General features: G+C 44.3%; 1 protein-coding gene across 2 annotated transcripts; it reads right to left on the bottom strand.

Annotated features, from left to right (window-relative positions):
* Window positions 1-73: 73 nt before the first annotated feature.
* On the bottom strand, window positions 74-17,029 carry LOC118358816 (putative solute carrier family 22 member 31). Of its 2 annotated transcripts, none has more exons than XM_035736750.2 (9): window positions 15,870-17,029; window positions 13,050-13,153; window positions 12,752-12,906; window positions 8,372-8,540; window positions 8,040-8,149; window positions 4,015-4,123; window positions 3,626-3,840; window positions 3,183-3,294; window positions 74-2,963 (listed from the first exon to the last, which is right to left on the bottom strand). In XM_035736750.2, exons 1-9 carry the CDS (start codon window positions 16,257-16,259, stop codon window positions 2,519-2,521), a joined length of 1,809 nt encoding a protein of 602 aa, XP_035592643.1. In that variant the 5' UTR covers window positions 16,260-17,029; the 3' UTR covers window positions 74-2,518. The 2 variants fall into 2 exon arrangements, with proteins under 2 accessions (XP_035592643.1, XP_035592633.1); XM_035736740.2 differs by having other exon boundaries at window positions 8,004-8,149; window positions 15,870-17,028.
* Window positions 17,030-17,310: the final 281 nt, after the last annotated feature.

The following is a 17,310-nucleotide window of genomic DNA, read 5'->3' as shown; positions in this document are numbered from 1 at the left end:
AGGCTACTTTACATTTTAGAGTTTAAATTAAATGGTTAAATGTAGCCCTCAGTAAATAAATAAATCAGGAAAATTGTGTAATCATTAGATTTTATTTGAGTTTAGTGTTGTACCATGAGACATGTGGACTAAGGAAATACTAAACTGACTGAAAAGCTTGGGGAGGAGGGTTTATGGTTGAGACATGGATGAGAGACAACAGTGAGCATCCCAAATGATAGATAGGTTGTTCCAGATGTGATTTCCTCAGGCCCTGGCTGAGACAACTGCTGTACCAATTTGTAAGTCGCTCTGGATAAGAGCGTTTGCTAAATGACTTAAATGTAAATGTAATGTACTTCAGTCATCTTTTCCCTGTTCCTATACAGCCCTAGAACATTCATGGAACACTGTCCAATGAGCACAATTAACTTCATTTTGACATTTACAGAATAAACTCAAGGCCAGGCAAGAACGGTGTGCTTCATTCAACAACAGTGTCTATTATCCCATCTGGCTCAATCATTTTGAGAATGCTGTACAAAAAGACGTCATGAGCGAGGCTGTTCGGCCATGGTGTGTTTGAACTAACTCCAAGCACCTGGCAATTCTTATCTTATTTACAATCATAACATTTCCAATTCTTCAAAATACAAAAATCAGACTGTTGATAATCAAACGTGACACCCAGTTGAGAAAGACAAATGTTAGATTTTGTACATTCAATACATGAGGGAACAGCACCATCTTGCGGTAAGCATTGTATCAGACATGAAGAACAGGGCAGAACTCAATACATTTTCAGTTTGGGCCATTCAAACTTGGTTAACGGATTTCATTTTTGAAAAGTGAGGCGAGCAAGCAAATAAAAGTTCAAAATAGAAGTGGATCAGCTTCATAAAAATACGACAGCAACCTTAGTTCAACACCCAGTGACCTCGTTAAGACCCCATTGATGTCAAAAGTGGAATAGCATTGTTGAAAATGTACTGGCCGGGTCTGAGGGACATTTTGTTTTCCATAATCTGAAAGGAAGTTCATCTCTTTACTTGATGCTCGAGGACATTTTTATTCTAGTTTTCTATGAGACGTGAAGACGGGCAAACTGTGAATGAACATTGTATGGCCTCAGCTTCCAAATAAATCAAATGTAACTTGAGAGTTAAGCAACTTATTCATAGCTGAAAATATAATACTTTGTATATAATTCTATATACAAAGTATCTTTAGAAGGACAGAATATTGTCAGCTGTGGGGTAAAGTTTTTCCAGATAGCCCCCCGTACAGGAAGTTTATGTTCCCATGCATGAAAAAGAGAAGGGGATGAAACATTAAAAGAGAATGAGTTGGAATAATAAGAGTAAACATCATATCCAACAATATAATGCAAAACAGTTTCACAGCCAGGCCAAGAGGGACAACAACGCAAACCTCAAACCACAGTCAAATACCAGAGGGCAGTGAAAAGTGGTTTAATAGTTGATAAAATGTATTTTCAGTTAAATTGCATAGAATGTTAAGTATCATGTCCTAGCAACTGCCTTTTTTTAACAGGGAAGCTCACAGTTTAAGGCAGAGAGATGGATGTGACAACTAATATAAGGTAAAGTCACACTTGAAATGTTATAATTAAGTAATAAGGGGAGGTGCCTTATTGCTATTATTAATAGGTTAGTAAAAATACATGTTTTGTCATACCCGTGGTATATTGTCTGATATACCACAGCTGTCAGCATTCAGGGCTCGAGCCAACCCGTTTATAATGACTCAGAGTAGAGGTCATGACCTAATCACATTTCAATCATCTAAAACAACTCTTTATCTCAGAACTCTGTTCTGGGTGCAAATCATCATGTGACAACACCACATGTTCAACAAGTGGACAGGATGGCATGACTTTTCATTGCCAAGGTCATAGCTTCGGCGATATTATCAGTGACTGATACTTAGAGTTCCCCGCCAAAATCAAACAATTGGCTACAACACATTCCAGTGTGAGCCAAATGGACTTCTATCTGTTGAGTTCCCCTCGTTGAGTCCCCAGTGAATCAGATTAAGTAACAGTCAGGGCCCTGCTCTCGCTCTTTCGCTCTGCAGTAATGAAAAGCACAAGTCACCAGTTAAATGGACAAGCAACGATTCTCAAGTGAGCCTTTAGGCTTAGTGGTTAATAAAGTCATAGGTCCTTGCTGCACAACCTGGAGAAGAGAGGGTCTTAGAAACAGTCTTAGAAACAGCAGATCTCCATCAGTACAAAAACAAAGGACTAGCACACAGTCTTTCAGCAGAGTCTGTCCAAGCACACACATCATTTTTTTGTATTATTTGAAACATTTGGCACAACAACAACAGAACACTGACACAGCAAATACACACATCTCTAACTCTCCTCCCCTTCAAAATATCCAAGAAGACCCGTCGTTCATAGCGATACGAGTCTGGATCACACTTTCTCAGTGTGGTGGGGAGAGATATTCAGTGGATTTGAGGCGAGGTCTCTCTGTGGGAGAGGAGGGTGGATGATGGCAGTTAGAAGCTGCTAAGACAAGTCCTCTCTTAGTGCTTCTTCCTCCAGTATGCAGTGCACCTCGCTGTTGGAAGGCAACAGTGGGGACTGGGAGGGCACAACGATCTTATAGGGTAAATTGTCTTTGATGAGCATCTTCCTGGTGGCGGAGACCAGGCGGGAGTAGTTATCAGGGTTGTACTCGGAGGCTCCACGCCGGGTATAGAGCAGGGGCAGGTTGTCTTCACGGGATAGGAAGAGAGGGGGCCGTCGCTGGCTCTCTCCATCCTTCAGGGAGTCGGGTAGCGGCTTGCGCTTGCTCTCCGGCAGCAGCATGATGGACAGCACCGAGAGGACGGCGAAGGAGGCGAAGATGACGTGGTGGAGGAAGTAACCCCTGTTGTTCTGGAGCTCCATCATAGAGGAGGCAGCCATCCCAATACAGCCAGACGCTAGCACCAGCCCCAGACCACCACCACTGAGACAGAGGGAGAGAGAGGGTCAGGAGATATATAGAGCTCTACTCTGACATTGTCAAGGGCACCTGACCCAGAATTTGGTGCGGACACACAACCCACATTTCATATGCCTCCCTCAGACAGACAGTTGTCCACATACCTGGAAAAACAAACACCCCACCCACAGACAAACTAATGACAGTTTAGTGTGTTCAGGACAGTAGACAGATATCACTTACCGGATTACGGTGGGCATGACCTCACTGGCGAAGAATACACTGAGCATGGCCAGGGCCTGGGAGAAGAGGAGCCCCAGCACAGACAGCAACAATACCAGCACACCACGCAGATCTAGAGAAGGACGCGTCGACTCAATAAAAACTAAGCAAACTAGGAAACGGGCACTTGGACCTGAAATCACCTGAATAAATCTAAATGGCCAATCGGAATCATAACAGTGACATCATTATGAATGGGGTCATCATGGCAAACCCATGGCTACTGTATGAGGAGAGGAGTTACTAATTAACCATGTACAGGGGAGAGAAGACGGTATGAGACCCCCGGTTTAGAGGCATTTTAGAGGCCCCGGTTTAGAGGCATTTAAAAGCAAATGTGTGTATAGAAATAGTATAGCAACATAGTATCATCATAGCACAGCTATAACGCAGGTTAAACTTACACTGTGTGAGGGCCAGCAGCAGCAGCGAGGACAGGCCGGTGATAATGGCAGACAGAAGCAGGATACCACGGCGACCAAAGCGGTTGACGGACAGGCAGAGGAAGATACATCCCAGAGCTCCAGTCAGCACACGCAAGAAGTAACTAAAGTAGAAGTTATGGGAGTAGCTATGGAGGTTCCTGATGAAACAGTACTGGATGCCTGTGCCTATGAACCTGGAGGAGGAGAGTTAGGAAAGGTTAGGCCCAAAACATGAAACTTACTCTGTCCAAACAGTACTGTTAAAAGCAGCTGCGGTAAATGCTAACATTACCATTCCTTGTGGCTGTATTGCTCAGTGGAGGGAGTCATATAGAAGGTCATACAAGCTATGTTAGATACTAACTCACATAGTAAAGCTAAGGATGAGGCAGTTCCTCCAGATCACTCGGGTGGAATGCAACTCCAGGACTGAGTGGTAGAAAGGCTGAGTATCATCTGGGTACTCCGCATCTATCTCTACCGAGAAGAAAAGGAGAGGGGAGGGAGAGATATGAGCCTGTATTCACACTGCCAATACCAAAGCCAAAGGGCACTTGACCCAAACGCTGTTCACTTGGTACAAACATATAACCCACATTCCATAGGGAATCTCTCTCCTCAGAACCAGTGCCTACTATTAAGTCACACTAAATGGAAACATTCAATCGGCCTAGAGAATAAGAGCATTGGGCCAGTAACCGAAAGGTCTCTGGTTCGAATCCCATAGCCGACAAGGTGAAAAATCTGTCAGTGTGCCCTTGAGCAAGGCACTTAACCCTGACTGCTCTTGTAAGTCGCTCTTAATAAGAGCGTCTGATAAACTCTCAAAACATAAATGTAATGATTCTTGATTTGGACTAAGGTAATTCCAGTTTGCGATTTAGTACACTACGGTCGCATTGAAACAAAGAGCTCTTATGGTGGCTGCCACAGCAGAGCTCATGCGTTGGGTGCGCTCACTCATTACGTGACTGACTGCCTGTGAAAGGTGGAGCTGTGAGAGAGCTTAGTTGTCCAGCTGGTACAGGTAAACAGGAACCATAGAAACGTCCTATGCCATGTGTAACTCAAACAAAGTTCACTAATATTGGATATGAGGGAATGCTGTGAGGAGACTGGATGGGTTGTTTGTTATGTGTTGCTGTGCTGATTGTGGATGAGTGAAAACCAATAACATAACATATGGGGAAACCTGGTCATTTGGATGTTTTACCCAAAGCATTAGTTAACCTTGTAGCTTTATTGTTAGAGAGGTAAGGATGATGATTTTTTGTTAGGTCGGCAGGCAGGTATTAACCCTGCCGAAAGGAAACAGGTCGGATAGAGAGAGTACCGCTACTATATATATTTATACACATAAAACACACACGTGTGTATATTAGAGGTCGACCGATTAATTTTCATACAATCGGAAAACTGTAAGTTTTGGGTGCCGATTTGTTTATATATTTTTTATACATTTATTTAACTACGCAAGTCAGTTAAGAACACATTCTTATTTTCAATGACGGCCTAGGAACGGTGGGTTAACTGCCTTGTTCAGGGGCAGAGCGACAGATTTTCACCTTGTCAGCTCGGGGGATTCAATCTTGCAACCTTACAGTTTACAACCTTTACAACTAGTCCAACGCAATAACGACCTGCCGCTCTCTCGTTGCACTCCACCAGGAGACTGCCTGTTACGCAAATGCAGTAAGCCAAGGTAAGTTGCTAGCTAGCAATAAACATATCTCGTAAAAAAACAATCAATTATAATCAAAAGTTAACTACACATGGTTGATGATATTACTAGCGTGTCCTGCATTGGATATAATCTGACTGAGCATTCAAGTATCTAAGTATCTGACTGAGTGGTGGTAGGCAGAAGCAGGCGCGTAAACATTAATTCAAACAGCACTGTCTTGCATTTTGCCAGTAGCTCTTCGTTGTGCGTCGAGCATTGCGCTGTTTATGACTTCAAGCCTATCAACTCCCGAGATGAGGCTGGTGTAACCGATGTGAAATGTGTGTGTGTGTGTGTGTGTATATATATATACATACACACACACACACACACATTTCACACACACACACACACACACACACACACACACACACACACACACACACACACACACACACACACACACACACACACACACACACACACACACACACACACACACACACACACACACACACACACACACACACACACGTGTGTGTGTGTATAAACACTGCTCAAAAAAATGGGAACACTAAAATAACACATCCTAGATCTGAATGAATGAAATATTCTTATTACATCTTTACATAGTTGAATGTGCTGACAAAAAAAAAAATCCCACAAAGATTATCAATGGAAATCAAATTTATCAACCCATTGAGGTCTGGATTTGGAGTCACACTCAAAATTAAAGTGGAAAACCACATTACAGGCTGATCCAACTTTGATGTAATGTCCTTAAAACAAGTCAAAATGAGGCTCAGTAGTGTGTGTGGCCTCCACGTGCCTGTATGACCTCCCTACAACGCCTGGGCATGCTCCTGATGAGGTGGCGGATGGACTCCTGAGGGATCTCCTGCCAGACCTGGACTAAAGCATCCGCCAACTCCTGGACAGTCTGTGGTGCAGTTGGTGGATGGTTGGTGGATGGAGCGAGACATGATGTCCCAGACAAACTGAATTGGTCCACTCACACAGACAGCACCCAGATGTCCCAGATGTGCTCAATTGGATTCAGGTCTGGGGAACGGGCGGGCCAGTCCATAGCATCAATGCCTTCCTCTTGCAGGAACTGCTGACACACTCCAGCCACATGAGGTCTAGCATTGTCTTGCATTAGGAGGAACCCAGGGCCAACCGCACCAGCATATGGCCTCACAAGGGGTCTGGGGATCTCATCTCGGTACCTAATGGCAGTCAGGCTACCTCTGGCGAGCACATGGAGGGCTGTGCGTGACTGACCCACCGCCAAACCGATCATGCTGGATGTTGCAGGCAGCAGAACGTTCTCCACCGCATCTCCAGACTCTGTCACCTCTGTCACATGTGCTCAGTGTGAACCTGCTTTCATCTGTGAAGAGCACAGGGCGCCAGTGGCGAATTTGCCAATCTTGGTGTTCTCTGGCAAATGTCCTGCACGGTGTTGGGCTGTAAGCACAACCCCCACCTGTGGACGTCAGGCCCTCATTACCACCCTCATGGAGTCTGTTTCTGACCGTTTAAGCAGACACATGCACATTTGTGGCCTGCTGGAGGTCATTTTGCAGGGCTCTGGCAGTGCTCCTCCTGCTACTCCTTGCACAACGGCGGAGGTAGCGGTCCTGCTGCTGGGTTGTTGCCCTCCTACGGCCTCGTCCACGTCTCCTGATGTACTGGCCTGTCTCCTGGTAGCGCCTCCATGCTCTGGACACTACGCTGACAGACACAGCAAACCTTCTTGCCACAGCTCGCATTGATGTGCCATCCTGGATGAGCTGCACTACCTGAGCCACTTGTGTGGGTTGTAGACTCCGTCTCATGCTACCACTAGAGTGAAAGCACCGCCAGCATTCAAAAGTGACCAAAACATCAGCCAGGAAGCATAGGAACCGAGAAGTGGTCAGTGGTCACCACCTGCAGAACCACTCCTTTATTGGGGGTGTCTTGCTAATTGCCTATAATTTCCACCTGTTGTCTACTCCATTTGCACAACAGCATGTGACATTTATTGTCAATCAGTGTTGCTTCCTAAGTGGACAGTTTGATTTCACAGAAGTGTGATTGACTTGGAGTTATATTGTGTTGTTTAAGTGTTCCCTTTATTTTTTTGAGCAGTGTATATATACAGACATGTACATATATAGGGCTGTGCGGCCCCCCAAAGAAATGCCACCCCACACCATGACTGACCAAACCGGTCATGCTGGATGTTGCAGGCAGCAGAACGTTCTCCACGGCGTCTCCAGACTCTGTGACGTCTGTCACGTGTTCAGTGTGAGCCTGCTTTCATCTGTGAAGAGCACAGGGCGCCAGTGGCGAATTTGCCAATCTTGGTGTTCTCTGGCAAATGCCATTTGTATATATATATATACACATGTATTTGTGCGTGTATAAATGTGTGTGTATATACATATATGTATAGAGTCATCTTCATTTCCTCCTTCCTGGCTGCTGATGCGCTCTTAAAGTGGCAGCGCACGGTAAAGGCTCTGTCCAGGATTTTGCCACAACCAGTTACACTACCCCAGGCAGCAGACATTATTCATTGACACAGACTAGCTACAAGGGCCAGGATAGCCAAAAGTCTGTTCTGTTTTATTTTATTATTTAGGTTTTGTTTATTTTAATCGTTGTCAAATAGCATGTCACTAACACATCACTGTATGATGATACCTGAGAGCAGGTTCTCAGCAGGGTAGATGTCCTCACCGAGACACACTCTGTTCCTGATGGAGAAGCTCTGGAGACACCTCTTAGCCTGGTGGATCTGACCTGTGGCCAGAAGCCAGCGTGGACTCTCGGGAAACACTGATGGACAGCTGAGGTGGATATGAGAAAACAGGAATAGAAAACACACCTCTCTCTTTCTCCATCCATGACACTTTCTCTACTCTGTCCTTCCACAAAAATATATAAAAATGAATTATAAATATAACACACATCCCTCTTTCTCCATCCATGCCTCTATACTTTCTGTCCCAAGACATTGACAATATACACTATACTGTGTATCCACAAAATAATTCTTACGACAGACTCACCACCAATAGGAGAGCAGCAGGAGCAGTGGCAAGGTAGCCACTGCTTGAAGAACTGGCCAATCACGACACAGCACTGCCAGCCCTGGCAACAAGAGCTCTGCCGCGATGGCAAAGAAACCGCTGACCATTTCAACCATGAGACGATGGGGAGGATCACACAGCTCCAGTCCTGGAGAACACAAAGGGAGATGAAGAGAGGATGAAGAAAGGAGATAAAGGATAGAGAGAAGAAAAATGCAACTGGAACTAGTAGCCTGAATGACTGACTATAAGACTATTTGTGACTGTTTGTGAAATCCACTCTACCTTGACCTAAACTCCAATGCCCTAGTTCTCCTCCTTCAAAACCCCTCAGAGAAAACAAAGGAAGAAAATATATTCATTTCCTTCCAGTATGTTCTGTCCTGCTATTTTTCCCCCACTCCCCATTTTAAGAACTTTCTGGTAGTAGATCACTGAGAGGCAGTCCTCCAGAATTCAGCCTAAAACCAAAAGTCTGGACTCAATTTACCAGTGACCTTAGAGGAATGATCGAAGAGCAAATATGTATGTGGGTGTATTAAAGACAGACTACGGTGGGCCTCCCTCTCAGGCTGTATCTAGCACCATTACTCCCATACACAGAAGGGTCTTAAAAACACATTGAGCACTCCTTGACTGCTTTCACTTAGCAAAGAATTGTCCACATACAAACACACGAGTTCACACAATCACCTCACAATCACAGGAAGGTTACAGCAAGAAAACCCAGACCCCCCCCTAACAATGGAACAACATCGGGGAGGAGGCGTCTCTTGGTCCAGGGGTGGCCTAGATATCATAGCCCACAGAGCCTTGTATTACCTCACACTCAAGCTATCTCAGAGAGGGAGAGGGGTGTAAAGGGGGGAAGGAGGGAGTGAGTGAATGAGTAATGCTCAGCTTGGTTCAAGGGTGTGATTCCAACCAGTTCCCTTTGAACCCTAACATGTACAACAGTGCAACAAGATGGCACCCGGTGACCCGGGTATCCAACCACAGCCATTACATTTACATTTACATTTAAGTCATTTAGCAGACGCTCTTATCCAGAGCGACTTACAAATTGGTGCATTCACCTTATGACATCCAGTGGAACAGCCACTTTACAATAGTGCATCTAAATCTTTTAAGGGGGGTGAGAAGGATTACTTTATCCTATCCTAGGTATTCCTTAAAGAGGTGGGGTTTCAGGTGTCTCCGGAAGGTGGTGATTGACTCCGCTGTCCTGGCGTCGTGAGGGAGTTTGTTCCACCATTGGGGGCCAGAGCAGCGAACAGTTTTGACTGGGCTGAGCGGGAACTGTACTTCCTCAGTGGTAGGGAGGCGAGCAGGCCAGAGGTGGATGAACGCAGTGCCCTTGTTTGGGTGTAGGGCCTGATCAGAGCCTGGAGGTACTGAGGTGCCGTTCCCCTCACAGCTCCGTAGGCAAGCACCATGGTCTTGTAGCGGATGCGAGCTTCAACTGGAAGCCAGTGGAGAGAGCGGAGGAGCGGGGTGACGTGAGAGAACTTGGGAAGGTTGAACACCAGACGGGCTGCGGCGTTCTGGATTGTGAAATTGTAGGGCCCTCCCACTAACTTGAGTTGATTGACTACAGGTGTATATGTTTGGGGGAGAGGCAGTTGGTAGTTGGAAGCAAGGCTAGAGGAGAGCATGTTTGCTAGATTTTATGCTCTTTTTAAATCCTTGTATTTTGTTGGAGATTTTAACTGGTTGTATTTATCTATTAATTGACAATAAATTCAACCTTTTGGGAGTATAACTTCAAGGAACCTTTTATGTGCACAAGGTAACAACAGCCCCGACACACAGTTAATCCCTAACCTGTCACCTTCCCCTATCCATTTAACTTCCCTCTATGACTTTTCCCTTCATTGATCCTTGATGTTTGTTGGCAACAGAGGGAAGCCCCCAAGTGAGTAACCCAGGGGCTAGGGGTTGGTGTGGGATCATGGGGTATAAACTAAGGAACTTCTAAGCAATAGAGGGCTATGGGCAACCAGGAAGTAACATAAACATAAATCCGGGACAGTCCAAATAGTATGACATGTTACGTTTTGTATGTATTCATTTGTGGTTGTCCGTCATCCATTTCATTCGATACGTTACGAATTTGCTGAACTTGTGATATGTTACAGATTCCAATTTGTTGTGGCTAATGTTAACTCGGTGGCTAACGTTTGCTGGGTTAGGGGTTAAGAGTTAGGTTAAAGTCATGCTTTCGTTCAACCCTGCTTTCGTTTGCCTTAAGTAACCATACCAAAAGTAACATATCATATGAGTGTCTCGGATTTACATTTACTATGTTAAGTCTACTCTATGAGACCACGTTGCTATGGGAAGTATGGGGGAATACCATGTCAATACGTATTTGTTCTCAATGTTTTGACGTGAAACTGGTGACAGTTGTGAATAACGTTCCATAGTTGGAAGAGTTAATTGAAAATAATGCCATTGTTGATTAGATGCTTTTTTCATTAATTAGGTTATTTTCTCTTGAACCATAATAGTGTATCTGCTAGAAAGTCATGGAGAATATGGACACAAATGAAAACTTAGATTTTTAAAAACATTTTACAGTTATCCAAGTATAAATTACCAGAGCTATGATAGAAAATATATGGCAATCTATTCATTATCAAAATGACTGAAGATTCCCGTAACTTTGGAAAAATTACAAGTAGCTTTGCCCTACTTTTAGAAGAGTGCAAAGGACATGTAGTGGCAGCGAATTGTCCCAGTTTCATTGATTTCCATACAATATTGACACGATGAATTAATCTTCTCACGCTATTGATTAAAGTAGAACAAGCTAATCAATTTCAGTCTGCAGTGCCTGCTTGGTAAATGTTGATGTGTGAGCAGTTAAGGTACTAATTTAGCAAAATACTCTGAACAAAACGCAACATGTCATTTCAAAGATTTTACTGGGTTACAGTTCATAAGGAAATTAGTAAATAAAAAAAAATAAAAAAATAGGCCCTAATCTATGGATTTCACATGCCTGGGATTTTTTTTTCTTTTATTTAACTAGGCAAGTCAGTTAAGAACAAATTCTTATTTTCAATAACGGCCTAGGAACAGTGGGTTAACTGCCTGTTCAGGGGCAGAACGACAGATTTGTACCTTGTCAGCTTGGGGGTTTGACCTTGCAACCTTCCGGTTACTAGTCCAGCGCTCTAACCACTAGGCTACCCTGCCACCCCATACAGATATGGATTTGTTTGTCACAGATACAGTACCCCCAAAAAAATAAAAGTAGGGGCGTAGATCAGAAAAACAGTCAGTATCTGGTGTGACCACCATTTGCCTCAAGCAACGTGACACATCTCCTCTGCATAGAGTTGATCAGGCTGTCTATTGTGGCCTTTGGAATGTTGTCCCTGTGAAGTTGCTGGATATTGGTGGGAACTGGAACAAGCTGTTGCACATGTTGATCGAGGGCATCCCAAACATGCTCAATGGGAGATGTCTGGTGAGTATGCAGGACATGGAAGAACTGGGACATTTTCATCTTCCAGGCATTGTGTACAGATCCTAGCGACATGGAGGCGTCCATTTTCATGCTGAAACATGAGGTGATGGCGGCGGATGAATGGCACGACAATGGGCCTCAGGATATCGTCACGGTACCTCTGTGCATTCAAATTGCCATCGATAAAATGCAATAGTTTGTTGTCTGTAGCTTATGCCTGCCCATACCATAACCCCACCATGGGGCACTCTGTTCACAACGTTGACAATAGCAAACCGCTTACCCAAGCAACGCCATCTGTCCGGTATAGTTGAAACCGAGATTCATCTGCGAAGAGCACACTTCTCCAGTGTGCCAGTGGCCATCATAGATGAGCATTTGCCCACTGAAGTCGGTTACGATGGAAAATGGCAGTCAGGTGAAGACCCTGGTGATGACGAAGAGCACGCAGAGGAGCTTCCTTGAGACGGTTTCTGACAGTTGCAGAGATTCTTCAGTTGTCCGGGTGGCTCGCCTCAGACCATCCCACGGGTGAAGAAGCCGAATGCTAGACGGACGGGGCATCATATATTGTTAGCTTTCTTCCGTGTTTGAGAAGTCAAAGCCTTAGGATTAGTTCTGTACAGCTGCCCCTGCCATCTTGATTTCCTTGCATTTTTTCTCCTCTTCGTTCTCGTACCGTCTGCTATTACTTTTACTAATTTAGTTAGCATTCTGGTAATAGACGCCTAATGGGGTACTAAACCGGTAATACCGTTAATCCCGGGATAAGAGAAGGACAGTATGACGATATGAAAATGTGGATCCTGCCCAACCCTAAACTGCCTCATTAAGTGTGTACTCAGGAGTGGGCGGTATTAGTAGGGTAAGTCAAGTGTACTTACTGACGAGGTAAGAGGAGAGGAAGACCCCAGCCAACATGGCGCCCTGAGACAGGCGTAGCAGCAGAAACACTACAGGGCTGTTGGACAGACACACAGCTACTCCTAACAGACCGGACAGAGACACAGACAGCAGGAAGCCCTGTCGACGACCCAACCTGAACATAGAGAAAAGACAGTTAGAGATGCATAGCTTCCCATGTACACATATTAAACATTCATAACAGCCTAATACCAGTGGTGAAATTAATACAATTGTAGTTTACAATTAACAACAGGGGGGGTGGGGGGGGGGGGTTACCAGTCACACACGGTGCCCAGGAGGACATATCCCACAATCCACCCTGTCATGAAGCAGATGTGCTGCAGAGGAATCCTCCAGTAGTCCCTACACACTAGGTTCCACTGTGGAGCAGAGAGACAGAGCGCGATGGTGAGTCATTCCACCTCCAAAAGAACAAGAAAGAGGCTTGACACCCACCATCTCAAGATTGTTCTAAAATCATTTCTGTAGTTGGAAAAATATAAGATTGTGGCCTCCCGAGTGGCACAGCGGTCTAAGGGACTGCATCGTGTCACTACAGATCCGGGTTCGATCCCGGGCTGTGTTGCGATCGGGAGACCCCTGAGGCGGCGCATAATTGGCCTAGCATCGTCCCGGGTTAGGGGAGGGTTTGGCCAGCTGGGATGTCCTTGTCCCATCATGCTCTAGCGGCCGGCCGCCACAAGGAGCAAGCAGTGTGTCAAGAAGCAATGCGGCTTGGCGGGGTTGTGTTTCGAAGGACACATGGCTCTCGACCTTCGCCTCTCCCGAGTCTGTACGGGAGTTGCCGTGATTGGACTAGACGAACTATCAATTGGATATCACAACATTTGGGAGAAAAAGGGGTAAAAAGTAACAAAAAAAAAACACACAAAAAAAAGATTAGCATTCCTTAAACATTATTTGATCTCTGAGGGATTAAGCTAATTGATTGCACCTAAATTGGTAAATGTATTGTATTCATTTATTGTAGTAACTACTTGGGTGCAATCAATTAGCTTAATTTCTCAAAGATAAAATGTTGTTTCAACAAAATAATGTTTCAGGAAGGCTAATCTTATCTGTTTCTAACTACAGAAACGATGTCAGAACAATCTGAGATGGCGGGTGTCATGGTTTCCTGAAATGACACAGAATGACCCTTTTGCCACATAGTTAGGAATAGAGTTCAAGAGCCTAGTGGTTAGAGCGTTGGCCTAGTAACCAGAAGATTGTGAGTTCAAACCCCCGTGCTGACAAGGTACAACTGCCTGCTCCTGAACAGGCAGTTAACCCACTGTTCCCAGGCCATCATTGAAAATAAGAATGTGTTCTTAACTGACTTGCCTAGTTACATAAAGGTAAAATAAAATAAAAAAATAAAAGTCAATGGAGCCATTGAAATAATGACATAATAGGTGGCCTATTTCTTCATCCAGGATTTTATTTCCAGGGTAGAAACATTCCGGGGGCAGATTGAGCAAACCCTATTTTTAAGGACAGTTAATAAACATGCCTGGAAAATGTGTGAAACTGTAGCTCCTTTCTCCCTTATTATTACATAAGTAAGAATTATAGGCCAGTGGCACACAGACACACACTTGAGGGCAACGGAGCGCCTTGTGTGAAGGAGGAGGAATTCAGCTGTGTGATAGATATCATCTCCTGATTGAATAAGAGTGACTGCAGATAGGTTTATCACATTAGAGCCACTGCACTTTGGTTTCCAGTGCCTTCCACCATTCCTCACCCTAATCCAATGCTTTCTTTCTTCCACCCCCATCTCTTCATTTGCTCTCTTTCCCTCCCTTGCTTCATCTCTTGATCTGTACCCATCATCCAACCCCTTAAATCAGGGCCAGAAGGACCTCCATTCCTGCTGTATGATGTTTATACCCCCGTAGGAACAGGAACAAATGTCCTGTGACATCACGGAGAAGGGAAGCCAGGAGTGGGGGGGGGTCAGGGCTGGTTGCTTCCTATCGCCAGGGAAACATGTGAGAGTAAATACAATACTTCACATCAGGGCCACTGCCTCCCTTGTTGATTTCCTGTCCAGCTCTCTCTCTCACACACACACACCAGTATTTGCCTTGTGTCTAAACATTTCCGTAACTGCTGATACTTTTGTTTACCAAGATCCCTTTTATGTATTTGCACAGTGGGATGGGCCTGCCCCTTTTTTGATATTATAATGGGCTGGTGAGTTTAGTCCAAGTGCAATAAGTCAACATTTAGTTAGCTTTTCCCTAGAAGCAAAACAGGACAACTTTAGAGAGGCATTGATTGTGCTGGTCTGAAATAAGAATATAAGCCTGGTAGTAAGAAATATGAAAAAGGGTTCCCTTAGAGCCAAATAAATTCAGTTGAGCTCGAGGGTTCCTTGTTTAAGAGATGGCTACGGGTCAGTACAGAAAGATGAATGCTCATCCTAAGAGTGACCCCTCTCATATGCTCTGTTGAGGACATATCTTCCCAGGAACTCCATTAGGGTGGAGGAACACTGCTGTCCCTGCATTTCCTGTTGTGCTGCTTTCATCACATAAACACCCATATTGCATGGCTCTGCACAGCAGTCCCCTAATGTAATTATTATATAAACAGACTAATGTGATCTGATAAAAAAAAAAAATCATATCAGCACTGTTTCTCTGGTAATCTTATTCAGGACATAACCAAAACAACATGTATCCAAGAGTTAAAAACTCAAAAGCATGTTTACCAACGACAGATTTGAGCAATCAGTAGACCAAACAGGGCATCCCGTGTCATCTATTGATGTTACCTATTGATGACCAACTTTAGCCCCAGCAGTCTGTCTGGGACAATATCAATTAACACACATGTTACAAAGCCCGAAGTTATAGGCTAAACCCAAATCTACTCTTAGTAGGCTACGTTGAATGGATGAAGAACATTCGACAGGGCTTGGCAAAGATATCCACACATTAGCCTGAAAAAAGGCTACTTGTATGTAAACCAAATTAGTTAAGTTAAATGCGTCGTCACAAAAACATCACTTGCACATGAATGATAGCTAAACTGGCACAAACTCTCCAAAAACCACAAACCATCGAATCCAAGTATATATTTGTTTACCTCTGTCACGTAGTTGCTCTGAAGCGCCGCAGCTTGGTCGTACTCCCATCCTCTCGTACATGGCACTATCTCCTTTGGAATGCTGTCTATGAAGTTGGAGACGTTTCTAGGGTACTTATAAAGTTCACAGTGACTCAGCCCAGAGCCATTCACCCACGGTATGGTAAAATTGAGATACCCTTGTCTGGAATAATTACTGAAAAGAAAACCTGAAGGTAAAAGAGCCGGGTCGGGTTTACAGTGGTACGACCCGGGAATCAGAGTGTAAAAAACGTCGCAAAAAAGGTTCAGCGTCACAGCAAAGTTCGGAAACCAGCTGAATATGGAAACAATTCTGTTATATCGTCCATATCCACCGATTCTGGTATAAATCTTCGTTTCAAAGTCCATTGTTAGAGACCGTCCCGAAACCGCTGTTAGTCAGTGGTGCGGGACATCCACACACACCGCAGGGCATGGCAGGATAGGCTAGATGAGGAAGCACAACTCCAGTCAAGTGGGCAGGTCGGTGTGTAACCGAAATGTCATTGGTGGGAAGTCCATCTGCTCGTACGCACTATAGCCTAAACCTACTTCGCACTGACAGATTGCCATATTTATTAACTTAATTCAGAGGATGGCAGAAGGGATCAAGTCTATTTTTACGGTTTCATTCACTTAACATGGTCACCAAACACTGCTCGAGGAGTCAGGTAACAGGGGAGGTGAATAGAGGTCTACTGGAATTATATTTTGGAGTGGAGATGTCACTGTCAATGGAAACGCATGTATGATTGCAAATGGTTACCTCTTCATACCTGGTTCATACGTAGCCTTCTATAAATACTTGTGTCAGCAAATATGTAATCTACTGGTCATATTGCATGGCAAAAATAGGCCTGTTATATACCCACATGTCTTGAAGTTCTCAAAAAGTCTAAACCCCTCATGATCATAGACCTAAATATCAGCCAAAAACATACACTTTTCCAGGCGTCCTCCCGCTGGCAAAGCAAAAGATAAGCACCAGTGTTTCCGCTACCTCGGTATAGACAGTTTTCTAATTGGTTTCAGTTGACCACTTTGGTGCCACAGAAGCCTGAATGTTGCCTCGAGGGCCTTTGGGACAAACTAGGGATTAAATATAGGGATAAAATTAAAATGTAAATTAGCTGTCAGCTAAATCTGGTGCAACACATCCCTTCTCATACATGAGAGTGATGATTTGTTGTACATAGTCCCTGCCAAATAAAGAATACACGGGTGTAAAGTGTTACACGTGTATACTGATTGGTATTCTATCAACTTAACTTGCCTGTGATAAATGTGCTAATCAATCTTAATAAAAATGAACGGTTGTTAAATTTCCTCATTTAGCTCAGAAACTGTGTGCGTGTTGGCATGGTGCTAAAAATAGATGTGCCCATCTCCCGAATGACAAGGCATATTTAATTAAGAGTAC

The sequence above is a fragment of the Oncorhynchus keta genome, chromosome 2 (genome assembly GCF_023373465.1).
Source record: "Oncorhynchus keta strain PuntledgeMale-10-30-2019 chromosome 2, Oket_V2, whole genome shotgun sequence".
Classification (NCBI taxonomy): Eukaryota; Metazoa; Chordata; class Actinopteri; order Salmoniformes; family Salmonidae; genus Oncorhynchus; species Oncorhynchus keta.
The sequence above is the reverse complement of the archived record's forward strand: the minus strand, read 5'-3'. Positions and strand labels throughout refer to the sequence as shown.

Coding starts and splice junctions, on each gene's coding strand:
- LOC118358816 (XM_035736740.2), bottom strand. CDS start 16,259: ATGGACTTTGAAACGAAGATTTATACCAGAATCGGTGGATATGGACGA. Junction 12,907..13,049: donor CTGGGCACCGTGTGTGACTG/GTAACCCCCCCC, acceptor CTCTATGTTCAG/GTTGGGTCGTCGACAGGGCT. Junction 3,841..4,014: donor CTCATCCTTAGCTTTACTAT/GTGAGTTAGTAT, acceptor CTCCTCCTCCAG/GTTCATAGGCACAGGCATCC.